General features: G+C 38.1%; 1 protein-coding gene across 1 annotated transcript in view; it reads right to left on the bottom strand.

Annotated features, from left to right (window-relative positions):
* LOC135697737 (frizzled-like) overlaps positions 1 to 15961 on the bottom strand; it is a 359620-nt gene that overhangs the window by 263022 nt on the left and 80637 nt on the right. The window contains exon 2 of the mRNA XM_065217542.1: positions 8602 to 8721. Coding sequence (XP_065073614.1) covers positions 8602 to 8721 — 120 coding nt within the window. The remainder of the gene's footprint in view (positions 1 to 8601; positions 8722 to 15961) is intronic.

The following is a 15961-nucleotide window of genomic DNA, read 5'->3' as shown; positions in this document are numbered from 1 at the left end:
AATAAAGCCTAGCATTCTGTTTGATGATGATGATGGTCCCACCTCTTAACCCTACAAAGGTTCGAGCTGAACGATTTATCTTTAAGATAATTAAATATGACAATTTAACCAGGTTATATATATTGTTCTATAGAAGTTAGTTTTGAGTCTAGGAATTCACCTAGACCTCTTACAATTTTGATTTTTTCTACTATTTGGTTTGCCTAATGATATTTCAATATGCGGTGTTTCAATTTTTCTGCTAAATGCTATAGCGGTACATTTTTTTTACGTTCAGTTATATAGTATATACTCATTCAAATTTGTATATTTCAAGAACTAAATTATTTGAGTTTCACGCATTTTCTTCTACATTCAACGAGCATTATCAAAGTAACCCCAAATCAAAATACTGATGTTCGGTCACAAAACTTAAAAAATAGTTTAATTTCCGTCAAGCATATTATAAACGAATTGACTCAAGGATCATAAGAACTTGTTTAAGAAAAATAAAATTTGATTGAAAATTGCTGTGAAAAATATTTAGAGCATACTTTAAAAAAAAACTATAAATGTTACACCGTTTTACGGTACTTTTATGATCACTACGGTTGATGAGAAAGTGTGTAATGCTGCAGTTGAAACGACATCAACGATGAAATGTTATTTATGTGGCGCAAGTTCAAAGGAATTCAATAATCTTGGTGTTAAAAAGGAAAGCAACGCAGGTTCTCTTAAATTCGGATTGTTCATGCCAGGATTCGTATTTTCGAGGCAATTTTACATCTTTCTTACAAGTTGCCGATCAAAAAATGGCGGTTAACTGGCAATGAAAAGCAAATCATTAAAGAAGACTTCAAAAATAAATTGGGACTCCTTCTGGATTTTCGTTTATAGGCTGTCGTTTACGATAGCCAGAATAAAAACAAATACCTCTCTATTCGTTCAACACCATCGTGTCGGACTCTGACGGTGTTGTGTGGGACTTGGTTGGTCTGATCCCGGTAGCTGCTAAAGGAGAATAAAAAGCAACAGAACTCGCACCATGGAGAAGCCTTCTTACTTGCTGACTTAAAAATTAAATGACTCGGAAGAGTAAGAATGTTTAAATTAGGGAATTGATTTATTCCGATTTGTAACGGCAAGTTTGAATTCGCAGGCGGCTGAGATCAGAAGAGTGACCGAACAGGTGAGTGCTAATGGTGGGTGGATGGAATCCACTGAACCTGAATGAAGTTGGGGCGGAAACTCTCTCAGGGGAGAGCCAGTGAGCGCATGTTCGGAGCAGAGAACGACAACGGTGCGAAGGCAGTCGGGATCGAGCGACAGAAAGGAGATCACGAAGTGAACCTTGTTCGTGTAGTTTACGGACGAAGAGTCTAAGTGACCAGTTTCTGCCACCTCGACGTCGTGGCTTCGCCTTACCGCGAACGGTCTTGGAAAAAGCCCTGTTGGATGACCTTCCGTGCCTGCTCTACCAAGCGACATCTATCGCGTCGGACACGCTAACGAGCATCTACGCTGCCGGGGATCCGGCCCGCTTCTGGCCTCAGGCGACCAGTCATCCGCGTACACGTCAGCCTCCATCGCCGCCGCCATTGTCTTGGCTATTACTAGTGCCAAGCCCTGTGCAGTGGCGTCCCCACCGGCCAGCCACCACAATAGCACGCCTTGATCGGAGCCACCGCCTTTGTGTGGGTTGCTACCGAGCTACGGACGAGAAATACCACTGGTCACTGCGTCTCCGAGTACCCCGCGAAGTCCTACTAGCTTCGCCGGCACCAGGAGATCGCCCTGGTCGTGGCCATTGGCTTGGCCCATGTAGGGGCCGCCATCACGTTCATCTCCACTTCCGAAGCCACTACCAGCAGGGACGGCGTCCTCTGGACCACCGTCAACCCCAAAGTCTCACCTGCACCGTTGCCGTCGGCGCCCACCGCCCGCACTGTACCGGCGTCCTTTGGACCAGCGCCACCTCTGAACTATCACCAGCGCCGCCCACCGCCCCCAATGTACCGTCAAATCTATTCTTTTTTTTCCTTTGGTTTGTTTTTTCCGTCGATCTTGTTTTCCGTGCTGAGCACCAATGCTACCGACGTGCCAGGAAGGCAGCTCCCACACCTGGACCCTACCTATCGACCCATCAACTCATGAACCGGGGACTAACGGCTTTACTTCCCATCCGAAGGAAGGCGCGATCAGAGATGTTATGCCTCAGAACATCCCGGCGGCGCCGACTGGGATTGAACCCAGGCCTGCTGGGGTGAGAGGTAATCACGCTTACCACTACACCACCGGCGCCGTTTACCGTCAAATCTAATAAACAGGTATTTAACCGTTTACATAGTGTTGGTTAGGTTCTCCCGTGTCCGAAAAGTCTCCCACGCCTATACGCCCTGAGACCCGGAACCTACAAAGGTCTTGAGTGCCAACCCTGGTAGCTGCCGTTGGTCAAGACCAGCAGCTTGGGGCTTAGGGTTCCCTTCAGGAACACAGTGGTTCCGGGGCTTATAAGGTAGTCTTATATTACTTAGTAAGCAGTAATTTGTCAAGCTGTGTTTTTGTCGTACAATTTGGCCATCACTCAGTGCTGACTACGGTTCGATTCCTGGGGTGATCCTCCGGTTGTTTGTTCAAGAGCTATCGCTGAAACGAGCAGATCATGGCCCTGGATGGGGTGAGTAATTAAACAACGTTTTGCTATTCATGTTGAAACTAATCTTCTCTTTCTTTCTTATCCACCGACTGACGATCGTTTCCAAGACGAAAAAGCTCATGATTCCCCTACGGTATTTTGACGTGGATATTTCACTGCCACACTTGAGTTCCAACTAAACCGAAACCTGGACTGCATGATGATTGCTATCAAAACATCACCTAGGTAACCGATATTATGGAACGTACCCCGACGGGAAAGGCTCTAGGCTGACTATATTAAGGAGCAGAGCCCGATCGAAGCGGAACATCATAAGTGGCATGTTGCTGCTGGACATGAGCTTTGAAACTACATGGGAATATTTCCCTAGTGAGCGTGATTGTGTCAGAAATGTTTAATAAAGTTTTTCTTTTGACGTCTAGCCTTTTTAGTTCAATGTAAGCAAGTTGTTTTGTGGGTATACGAATGTGTCCTTCTATTTTCAATGCTTGAAATTTTCACACGAATAGTTCGTATATATTTTATGAAACATTCATAGAAAGTGTGACACCATTTCGTAAAATACAAGAATGTTACGAGGCAACCGATTTTGAAAATTTAAACGAAACTGGTTTCTTATAAAGTACGAAGGTATTTCGTTGCAGAAAACAACGAATGGATTCGTGGAACAAACCAACGCATTCGTTGTATAAACTAAATTTTCAGTGTACCAATAGGGCAGTTCAGAAGAAGCTATAGAATCGAGAAACAAATATTTAAGATTACACCGCCAAAATTTTTTTAGAAAGTTCTCAAGACAGGCTGCAACATGGATGTACTGTTTAGTGCTGTTTAGTTCTGATCATGTAATCACAGGTAAACAACAAAATGATTATCAAACGTGTAAATAAATATTCTTTCAGGATTAAGAAAAATCCCGCAAAAAAAGTCAAAGGCATTGACAACAAAAACATTGCAAATGTTACTCCCAGAGGACCTCATCCAGAACGTAAAAATCGGCTGGGAAAATTAGAGATGGAAGAAACTTACGAAACAGACAAACAAGAAAATATCTTCTCTAATTCGGAGTGAGTTTTTTTTTCGGTTAATTTCAATTGTTTTTCTTTACTTGTCATTTTGTTTTTATTTTTGAATTGTTAAATTTGTTGTTACTGTGTTATACTTGGTGTAATATAATTATTGTTTTAAGGTGAAATATTATGGAATCCACAGACGGCCGCTATTTTGTTTATTTTGTCCTTCCACTTCTAATTTTTCGCTTCACACATCTCAGAAACTACAAAGTTTCCGTGCATGAAATTCTAATGACATATATGCAGCAAAAAGTGATTATAATTTTGCACGCGAAATCCTTTGAATTTCTGAGATTCATGCCGAATAAACAAAATAGCGGCCATTTGTGCACATGCTTGGCATACACAGTCGTACACATCAATTACTCATTTGTTATTAACTTTTCACTCAGTTGTTGAAATTTGTTTTTCTTTAAAGAAATTGATAGATCAGGATCATAGTTAACTATAAATATGCAAAGAGTAGGTGAATCTTAACATTTGAATCAACACCAATGAATTTTTACACTTAAAGTCAGAGATGGGTAGCGAGGTTTTCCACTTAATTTTTACAACGCAAAAACAAATACTTGTATTTCCCCCGTTTATGGAAATAGATTTATGAATGGAGTCTTTTTTCTCATCTAATGAATGATGGAATCATTTGACAGATAGGAATCAACATCATCTTATCATGACGGTATGTTTTCAGGCAGCATGGTCAAATGTAAGTGCAATCATACTGTCTGATGACGTCAGCGGATATATAATGTAGTTCGTTTTATCGCACTCACAGTAAATTTTTCGGAGATCTCTGCTGAAGATAGTTCAAAATGACAATTTATTAAAATTATGAATGACAAAAGAGAACGGAAACTGTAGCCAAATGAAATGAAAGCAATTCTACAATTATATTTATATTTTTTCTTTATTAGAGTGACTTTCAACCACTGGCTGGTTCGTCACTTTTTACAATTATATAAATTTCCCGGGAAATGCAGGGATCAAAATTTATATTCCCGAGGTGCGGTAGTCCCGGGAAATCTCATTTCCCTGGATATTGTTCCCTGGGATGCAAACCTTAATCGCCATCCATTTTGCACATGTCAATTGCAATATTGCATATCATTTAAATACTGTACAATTCCAATGTAAAAGCATAAAATGCAAGCATATTTACCGGTAATCACACTTCAAACTATTTGGCTTTTAATAATAGAAAACTGGATTGATAGAGACATCCAAAACTTCAAGGAAGCTCAAATAGTTTCAGATAAATTTTGAGAACTTTAGGTAATTTAGAAGATCTTTAGGGAAATTTTCAGATTTTCAGGGAAGCCCGACAGCGTACAGAGGGATTTATAAAACTAAGTTTGCAGATCTACTGAGAAATTAATTGAACCTCAAGGTAATTCGTAGATCTTGAGAATAGAACAACGGAGCTTCAGACAACTTTTCAGAACTTTAAATATATTTGCAGAACATCAGAAGAGTAGATATTCAGAGAAATCTGCAGAACTGCAAGGAATTTTGCAGATCTTCAGAGACATTCAGAGGTTCAGAGGCTTCACAGTTTCAGAAAAAAATGTGAGATCTTCAGATAAATTCGTAAAATTTCAGAAAGTACTTCAATTTTAAAAGCAAATCTCAGTGAAGTACGGAAGTTCAAGATTTTGCAGAACTCCTTGAAAGTTGGAAATAGATTGGTCAGAAGAATTTCAGAGAAGTCCGTAGACCTTAAGAAAAGTCTGTAGAACTTCAGAAAGTTTCTACACTTTAAGACAAAATTGCAAAACTTCAGCAAAACTCACAGAACTTCAGGAAAGTTTTCCGATCTTTAGAAGTATTTACACAACTTCGGAGAAATTCGTGAATCGTCAGAGCAATTTTTGAAACTTCAGGGTAATTCAAACATTTTCAAGAAGGAAATTTCAAAGAATTTTAGATAAATCTGCTAAACTTTATGGGAGTTCAACAATCTACAAAGAAATTTACAGAACTTTAGAGAAGTTCAGAGATCTACTGAGAAATTCATTGAACTTCAGGGCAGTTTTTGGATCTTCAGAGGAGAAATACAGTACTTCAGAAAACTTTACAGAATTTTAAAGAAATTTTAGAAATTTCATAATTGTTCAGAGGGTAGATCGTAGATCTATTGAAAAATCTGCAGATGTTTAAATAAATTTTCAGAATTTTATTGACGTTCTTTGATTCTGAGAGAAATTTACAGAACATCTGGGAAGTTCGCTGATCTTTCGAGAAGTCCGAAGATTATTGAAATTTGTTGAACATCAGAGATATTTGTTGATCTTTAAGGATCCTAAATCTGCAGGGATTCAGGAACTTTGTAGATTTCTAGAGAAATTTGCAGAACCTCTGAAGAACACACATAACTTCAAAGAAATCTGCAGAACTACCGAGAAATTTGCAGATCTTTAGGAAAGTTTGTTGAACTTTAAAGATATTTTACCAAAGAACAGAAAAAAAATTCCGGAACGTCCGAAGGTCTTCAGAGAAATATGCAGAATTGAGTTCATAACAGACATTTTCAGAACTCAAGGAATCATGTAGATCTATAGAGAACTCTTTCCACTTGCTTGTCAAATGTTGGTATCGACATCCTGGAAAATGTTTGAAATCTTTTTTCGTCTTCGTATCGCAGTTCTTGAAGGACGAGATGAGCCAGATTCCTGATGGTGTTCCTCCTGAGCAACCATTTCCTACTCCATGAAGTTCACTTTCTCCTTCTCATTTTAATTAAAATAATAAAAGCAAATACACCTGCCGAAACCAGAGCATTTTCCCAGTTATTCATTATGAAAGTATTTACTTTTGATTCCTAATACAGTTTGTAATCTAAATTGACAGTTCTTTTGACATGTTCAAGCAGTGTAAACACCAGCAAACAGGGGGGTTCGAGAAAGTGTGTCGAAAGTAAAATCAAGCAGATGTTTCATTATGGCGGCGGTCAAAATCAGACAAAATCAGATAGTCTAAACGGACCTTTAGAAGAAATACTGAAAAAATGGTCTTACAATAAGCATTATACCTTGTAATATATAGCTGTTACATTGAACTATGAAAAATAAGGCGCATTTTCAAACCCAAACAATATTTCCGTGTCCGGAGTTTTTCGTGTTCAACCTTTATTGCACCTAATTAAAACAAATTTAAAGAAGTTTCTAGAACTTCATGGAAATTTGGTAAAACTACAGGACGATCCTAGAAATTCAGAAAAAAAAATCGAGAACTTCGAGCATGATCCATCGTTAGGGAAATTGAGGGAACTTTATATGGAAGTCCAGAGAAATACAGGTAAATTTAAAGATTTCAAGGGAAATAAAGTGTGTTCCACATCAAATTGCATCGCGGAAAAAATGCTGTAGAAAATTACCCATTGGGTATTTTCTCTTGAAAATTTGGGTAAAGTAGTTTTGAGTGTATTACACTATATTTTTTTTATCGCTGTCAGTTTTTCGTAAATTGTAAAAAATTTGCGTCACCCAAAAAGAAACGTCGCGAATTGAGTTTACGCAAGCACCTTGAAAATCCTCAACTCTCTCAGCGGGACATCGGAAATCAACTCAGAATCGTACGGTGAGTCTTCGTCAGAATGGATGTTCTATAAGTGATCAGGATCACAAGCGTGTCGTGAAAGCGATTAAACGGAATCCCAATGCTTCGATTAGGGATGTGGCCAAAAAGTTGAATCTGTCCAAGTCTTTCGTTCAGAGAGCCAAGGACCGGGAGGGACTGCATACGTACAAAGTGCAGAAGACTCCAAATCGTGACGAACGGCAAAATACGGTGGGAAAGTCACGGGCCCGGAAACTGTACACCCAGATGTTGACGAAGCCTCATTGTCTTCAGGAGCTACTATTCATCACCAGCCAGCAAAAGTTTGGTGTTCCGGAGGTTGTAAGGAAGCAGAAACTTTCAAAGTTTGCCAATAAATACATGATTTGGCAAGCGATCTGCTCATGTGGAAAACGGAGTGCGCCGTTCGTGACTACCGGGACTGTAAACGGGGAGATCTACCTCAAGGAGTGTCTACAGAAGCGTCTGCTTCCTCTGTTGAAGTAACACGTGGGCCCTACAATCTTATGGCTGGGTCTAGCTTCGTGCCACCATTCAAATGTTGTCCTGGAGTGGTACGAAGCCAACGGAGTCACTTTCGTACCGAAGGACATGAAGATTTCAAACTTAAACTGTTTAACGTTTTAAAATTTCGAACATATAATTGAAGCCATGTCGCCGAAAACGGGAAGGCACTGTATCTACATTTAAATCTACACAAGTCCGTCCCAAAATAATTGGTTCACTTTGAAGCTTGTTGACTCCATGCTAATGTTTCAACGATTCATTAAATTATCTTCCACAACGAAGCCAGATCCGTTTGTTCTTGATTTCGGAAGCCCACGCTCACCACCAGCATTAATAAACCTCCTTCACAAAAACTCATTCAAAAGTTCGCAATTTAGAGTTAATTAGTCGAGCGGATGTGAATTAATTTCACCGCGCGCGCGCTAATTAGAAGCTCACGCGAGTCCAGCTATCGCTGGGTCCGATTTCGCGACCAACCACCAACAGCAGCAGCAGCAGCTCGCCCATATATATAAGAAAACAGACTAACTTGGCCATAGGAAACGTGAGCTTCTCGTTTAATTTCCCGCTCTTTTCGCCGTGATTATTTTAAATTCTGCATGCTGTGTTTCTGGCTCGGTTCCAAGCAAGCGGAAGTCATACATCTTACCGAACCAAACGGAACAAATCTCCCATGTACTAGGCACTCACGCTTGCTGACCATTTGAATTGGCTAAACGTAGCGTTGTTTTGCGTTACTAATGATTAGGAATTTGTTCTGTTTTTTTTTATGTGTTTTTGCTCAGGTAAAATTTCGTTCGAGTTACTCACCGTAAAGAGACAGCTGGCGACGCAAACCGCAGCCCAGGAACCGACCCAGTACTTGAGCACGGTTCGCTCGTTCTCCGAGAAAAACATCGAATTGCACGGTGCACCGCAGTCCTTGGTAACCTGAAAAAGGTACAGAAAAGAAGAAACAGGGAGGGAGTTGGTTAGTGATTTCTCTGTTTGCGTGGTTCTAATTAACATTCGATGCTTGTCGTTTTGAAAAGCTAGGATTTAGCGCACCCACTGACTGGTTGCTTGTAGCAGACTGGAATGAAATATGATCCTCCTGTGGCAGCGCGGTGCAATCTAATAGACTCCACCACCTTCGTAATTAAGTTATGAGCCTGATCAAATGATCAGCCGCGGAAATATGATAATTTTTCGCTCAGCTTGAAGCTGGAATGCACTGGCGAGAGCTTAGATTTTTCAAACCTTGTTTACACGGATTCAAATCCAACGCGCACCGTGTCTTTCTCAGCGTATTTACATGGCGTATCCTCAGGGGGTCCATCCATCACTTTTCCTTTCTGCCACGATGCATGGCTGTAAGTGCAAGCCGTTTGAAGTAGGTAGACGTGAAGGAAATTGGACAGGTTTTTTTTTTTGACGGTGAAATCGGATTAGAGAAATCAAACGCAGTTATTGCGTGCGTGACACGCGATGAAAACACTGCTTTAGCATAACTATATGAGAAAAAACGGAAAGTTGGAGTCATATGGAGCAAGTGCACGATGGCGATGGCGATGGCGACGGCGATGGCGACGGCGACGACGACTGGGTTTTGACAGTTTAACGTGGGAGTTGAATTCGTAGTGGATGAATGATGATCTGGCTCTTTTCATGACTGTACCCAAGTGAAATCAGCATCATGTGTGGAATTAGAACGATAACGTGACGGTTTACATATGCTAAGAGGACAGGTTGAAATGGAACCAATCCGGTTGCCTTATTTGCCGAGAGGCTGGCTTTGCTGTTTGGGACTGATTTCGATATAGAAGCTTGATTTATCACACCTCTTGGGGGAGAAAAATGGACTACGGTTTTTCTACTGGCATCTGGTATGAAAAATTGCCTGTCATTGAGGGACACAAGCATTCGTATTTTTAATGATAGATGTGATTTTTATTAAATGGTCTATCGAAAACCATGCTTACTATAAGGTGTCCTTTTACCAAAAAGTCCTCTTCTCTGCTTTTCTCGTACAGATAGACACTTGAAAATCAGATTTTACATGTCGTCAGTGACACATTCAATCAAAGTATTTGTTACTGCATACGTGAAGTTTACGATTTCAGAGTTGAGAGGAAATGCTATACTAATACCAATATGAAGCTTTATTGGCTAGAGAAAGTTCTGACATTTTTCAGACAGCAAAATAATCACATCGCTTTTTGACACCAAACTAACAAATTGATAGCTTGCTCCCGTATAAACTACCACCGAGGGGCGCTAAGATGGTGATTTTTGCTAATGTAATTGTACTTAATTAAAATAGTTTCAGTGATTCAAAATTAATGACATTTAGGGTATCGGTTTTATTTGTAATGCAGATTAAGAATATGCAATTACCTTAACACCCATTAGGTTGTGCTCCATTTGATGTATTTTCACTTAAATTTTGCAGATGAAAATTTTTCAAATAGCTCTCCTATTCCACCAGATTTTATTGTGACCGACAAGGAATTAGTTTTGACAAACACCTTCTCGAAATTCTACCGATCAACAACGGAGGGATTTTTGAACATTTTAATTTTTTTTTATCAAAGAGTAAAATTTAAGTGAAAGTTTGCCAAATCGAACACAGCCTAAGGCCGTTCACAATGCTATTGTATTTTATAAGGATTGTTTCAATTTGAAACTAGAACAGAAACGCACCTCTCGCAATGCTGAGTTGCAGTTGCATTATTCGAGTACTATTTTGCACCAGATTTTCAACTGCTCGACTATTCTGTTTTATTTCGGAGCGAGTTTGAAACACGAATGGAACTCTGTTTCAAATTTCTTTGGATGTATTTTTAAGATGTTTCGAAGAGCTTCACAAAAAAACTCTATGAACTTCATAGAGAACAGTAAAGTTTATGGAACTTGATGATTACAAACATCTTTTGGAACTGTGCGTTGCACTGATCGTGTTGCAGTTTTATTTTTGACAGTTTCAAATTATAGAATTGTCGAGTCGTTCAAAACAACTTTGAAACTCAGCATTGCGAACGGCCTAAAGAACCCGATTGAACATGTAGTCGAGCAGTTTTGGACATTTTTCTACCAGTGATTTCAGTGCCTATCGCAAATAAAGCTGTCTTTTCTCGAAGTTCTAGAAGGAAAAAATCTAAAAGTATTGGTCCATGTTCGAGTGGTAGGAAAGGTAATTTTAAACTGGTCGAATGATATGATTGATTGAATAGTTAACTAGTTAATTAACAACTCTTCTTATCTGACTATACACCCGGATTTAAAATCAATCTTTCTAACACAAATTTGTTATCAAATCAAGCTGTCATCAATCAAATTCTTCACTCTCAAAATTGGTCGTAAAAATGTGACTTTAGTTACTTTTTGATGAAAAACTACAAGGGACAGCCCTATGGGGTTGTACGCAATGGTGACGTAGGACTACGTGGTGTTATATAATAAATCTTATTATCTTATTTGTTAACTGCAGCAGGAGTTTGTGTTTTGTCTAGGAGTAGGAATTTGAGCGGGGTTCTCTCTGTTTATACTCCTTAGTATGACGCGCTTGACATAGATGGCCCACAGCGTTTCACGAATAGCTACTCCCAAGTAACACTCAAAACATAATTTCAAATGGTATGATATTTAGTTTGTCGTATAAAGTACTACAACAGTACTATTTTAACAATTGAGTCATACTAATGTGTGATAAGTGCAATAGAAAACATAAGCGCACGAATCAATTTGGATTGTAAATTTGTTTGTTTTAAATTGGCATCACTCATGCATTCGTAAACACGTTTGTAAAAGCATGAAATTTTGATTACATATTTTGTTTGACAAATATCACGAATCAAGTATTTTATGTTTAAGTGAACAAACCAGAAGTATGGTCAAATATGTTTCATCGAAACAAATAAAAGTCTTTGTGTATTAAATAATGTGGTACATTTCGTTTGCCAGGTTAGACATAATCAACCATTACAAAGATTTTGCATAGCCTGCAAATGTTTTGTAACAGCATCCATAAGTTATCTAGTGAAAAATTATTCTTTGAATTTTATAAACCCCCATATAAATCCATTTTGAGGGAACCACTGTTAAACTTGGTTTGGAATTCTTAGATTTCCATGTTTGAACAACGAGAAACGACATTTTTCACATTTAATAGATGCAAACAATACACCAGAAAGCCAATCGGCAGTAGCCAAATATGTTTTTCTAAAGTTGTATTTAAATTTCGTTGACAATCTGTTACATATGTGTTTGGAATGATTACTAAATACGCTAAGTATGTTTTTTACCAGTCTTATTTCAGTTTTTTTTCTAGTTACATTAACATGGAATATTTACATCTTTTTTATCTGGAATATGTTTCGAAATGTCCTAAGAATGTCATATTTTGGATCATTTTAGACATTCAGGTACATCAAAAACTAAATCAACTATTTCTGGCTATTAGGGTTTTTTTTTCCAAACACACTGCCGACTAAAGTTTCCAGCATAGGACAGTGAAATGAAAATAAAATAATTTCTAATCAGTTTCTAAAAAGCTACAAAACTCTCCATGTCTGACTTTGATGCTTCAACACGAGCTTTTGCCTGCTCTCAACATAGTGTTCTATAAAGCACTTCCACAGTTATCATTTGGGTTCTCTAAGGATATTGAGGTAAATGCATATTCGTAATCTGCATTAAAAATGGATCAGAAATCCAAAATTTCATCAATTTTGATACAATGAAACTATTTAAATAAATGCAATTACATTAGCAAAAATCACCATTTTAGCACCCCTCGGTGGTCCTTTGTATGGGAGTGAACTGTCAGCTTGTTATTTTAGTGTCAAACAGTGAAATTATGACTTTGCTTTAAATCTTAGCAGCATGACAAATGCCACCAAGCTTTATACTAATCAAGTACCGTCAAGCAACTTTTCTGGCCCTATAATCACATATATTGCAAGTACTTGAGGCATAGAAGTCAGAAAACTTTTGATGTTTGTAAGCTTTCCGTAATGCTGTGATCGGTCATTTCAAGTCGGGTACATTTTTTTCTGTTTGTTTTATTATGAAAACAAATCATATGGAAACAGACAACTGCAGAATATCTTCACCGCTGAAAGGAGAATACTAGGAACAGATCAACACTACTTTGAACATACTGACAGGTAAGCACAAATCATCGGTAAGAGACGTGTGTGTTAGAAAATTTGCGAAAAAATCTAAAGGCACCGGTGGGATTCGAACCCACAATTCCCATTCAGTACACGGATGCATTGCCAATTATACAACGGTGGACCTATGGTCTACGGATGTATTTGGCTAATGACATTTGAGTTTCGAATCCGTTCCCCACCCTAGTCTTTTTGCGCAAGTGTTCTCTGATACACAACAATCGTCTATTATCGACGATATGTGCTTGTACCGCAACCACTCAGTATCAGTCGATGTGAACAAACACAGCTCATTTTTTTGACTGCAAAGTCACTAAACCGTAAATCAAAAAGATCATCACTACTTCAAAAAGAGAGCCGTTTAGAAAAAGAGAAAACGAGACTCGTGGCGAAAGGAGTTTTTTGGAAATGGGTGGATAAAAGTTTAACGGTAACGGAGCTGGAGTATCTGAATGATTTGGAACTACATCGGGTGGGATCACACCGTGTTCGTTGTTATCCTTCTTTGCAAGCCGCCGAAAATGAAATTGCTAATGGGTTTTCCCAATTTCAATCAGCCTTCATCGCATCTTCTCTCATTTCATGTATCTGAAAGTCAAAAAGTAAACAACACGTCAATTTGTAATATCATTTAGATCGATCATCATCAAACAGCGGTGTTAATTAGATCATTCAGCATGCAAAAATAATCACTAAACTTTGGTCCTTTGTTTGAATCTTAAAATCAATAACCAAAATGCCATTACTAACTAGGCTAACTGAGGTTACAATTAGTTGAATGTAATTGTCAATCAATATGTTCAATTAGCACGTTAGATACTATTTAAAGTTTTTAAATCGGTATGTTTCTTTTTATATTGAAAGATTTTAAGCGAGTTTTTATGTCGCATGCTGTGTTTGCATTTGGATTACTTTAATGTGATCTTGTTTTTTAGCCTCATGAATAAGCTTCTTTTTTTTTTCTTCGTGAAATAACCATGACGTTTGATTTTTTTTTCTCTTATAGTAAAACAATTCTTAGGATTCATTTTTGTTTTTGTATATGATATTTTAATGTAACAAATATAAATAAAAACCTCGTTCAAATTCACGTGTCATTAAGCTGGGAATGAGATTTTTTTAAAGATATATCAATATTTGCAACATGCGGTGTGCGTTTTCTCCATATTGATGTTATAAAAATAAAACAATCATTCATAATTATATCAAATAAACTGTCTGTTTCTTTTATTTGTTTTATCAATGAGCAGGTTAAACATTGTTTCACTGTATGAAATTACAGTCAGAAATAAAATATTGTTCTATTTTATGATTACGCAAAATCTAAGACAAAAATCTTTTTAAACTTTTGCTGGAATTAGGAACAAAATAATGGCGCATTGCATTTTGAGAGGCAAAATTGTTAGTTCCACCAAAAATTTGAAAGCGCACTTTAAATTTTAGCTCTATTACCCTAACTGATAATTTATTACTTTGACTATAATTCATTCTGTGCTCTCCGAATAATTGAATCTTGCAAAAATGTTCCGGACAAATCGGCCTACACTTATGTATGACACAATTTTTTTTTACCTTTCTACAATAAATAAATTATTCAAATCTGTGAAAGGACCTTAGAAATCAAAAGTATTTTCTGGTCTACTGGAACGTTTGTAGGACAAAATGAGAACCAAAAATTGGTATATGTTTGTTTATTATGTTTGTTGAAATGCTTTATATGACATATTATTTAGTGTTAGAGAAATCACTCATTACATGCTGTGACATAAAGATGTTTCATTGGTTCCACCTTCTGCACTTTTTTTTATCTTATAGAAGAAGGAATAATAGTTTAGGCGTTTTACTGGAAAACATTTTAGAAAGTCACACTGGAATAGTTCTAGCGACGTTTCATCACTAAAGAAGAATTGCATTATAACACACCATCGACTGGAAATGCTCTCGCAAACGTGGGGCTTTCGGTAGTGATGAAACGTCTCTAGAACTATTCCACAGCCGCAGTCAGTTATGAGCAGAAGGAGAACGCACATATTTTGCCTGTAGACTTGAAGACATACTTCAAGTCTCCGCGTACATCGTACGGGTTAGGCAAAAGATGTGCGTCTAACTTCAAAAACTGTCGCATTAATGGCCCTTCGCTCATTTTCAATTTCTATTTAATTTTCATACTGCCGTACTCTAACGGAACTATCCACCTACCCTCTTCTAAAGATCATTCTCTCGCTAATATATTAACACACTAAAGCTTCATATTAGCATTTCCAACCAACTCTGAAAACGCTAACTTCGCGTATGAAGTAACATAAAAACACTTTGAATGGTATGTTAGATTTAAACATATCTAGATAGAGCTGGAATTAGGCTTAGTAGCTTTTGTAAACAATGACTTCTCTCGATGATTTTTAGGAATTCTAGACATGCCCACACAAACCAACATTAGGGTAGGGGAAGCCTTACCCTACCTAATTGTGATGTTAATTTGCGTGGGCGAGACTTAACTTTCAAGACATTATCTAAAGAAGTCATTGTTTACAAAAGCTGTTACGCCCTAATTCCAGCTCTATCTTTATGTGGGAACTGACATCCGATTGATGACCTTAACAAATGTCCTAAAAAATAATCTTTTTCATATTTATGGTGGTCCTGAAAAGGATCGTTTTGTCGTGATGGTTGAGTAATCCTGAGCTATTAGGGTGTTAAACACAGATGAGGCTGGTGAGCTGTATGTTGTTTGGAATGAGGGTGACGTGCTTAGCATAGATGGCCCGCAGAGACTCACGAAGAGCTACTGATTCCGATCAATAGCGGTGCGGCTTCTACCACCTTCTATGGGTGCTCATGTGGGCTGCACCTGCTTGCAGGCAGCCTTTCATTGTGTACTGGAGAACACCACTACTCATCACACGGTGATTGAATATTTTTTTTTCTTTGGTTTGTTTTTTTCCGTCGATCTTGTTTTCCGTGCTGAGCACCAATGCTATCGACGTGCCAGGAAGGCAGCTCCCACACCTGGACCC

This window comes from Ochlerotatus camptorhynchus, unplaced genomic scaffold (genome assembly GCF_037179485.1).
Source record: "Ochlerotatus camptorhynchus isolate MF236.1 unplaced genomic scaffold, CSIRO-AGI_Acam_v1.1 ptg000077l, whole genome shotgun sequence".
Lineage (NCBI taxonomy): Eukaryota > Metazoa > Arthropoda > Insecta > Diptera > Culicidae > Ochlerotatus > Ochlerotatus camptorhynchus.
This window is presented reverse-complemented; position numbering and strand designations above follow the sequence as displayed.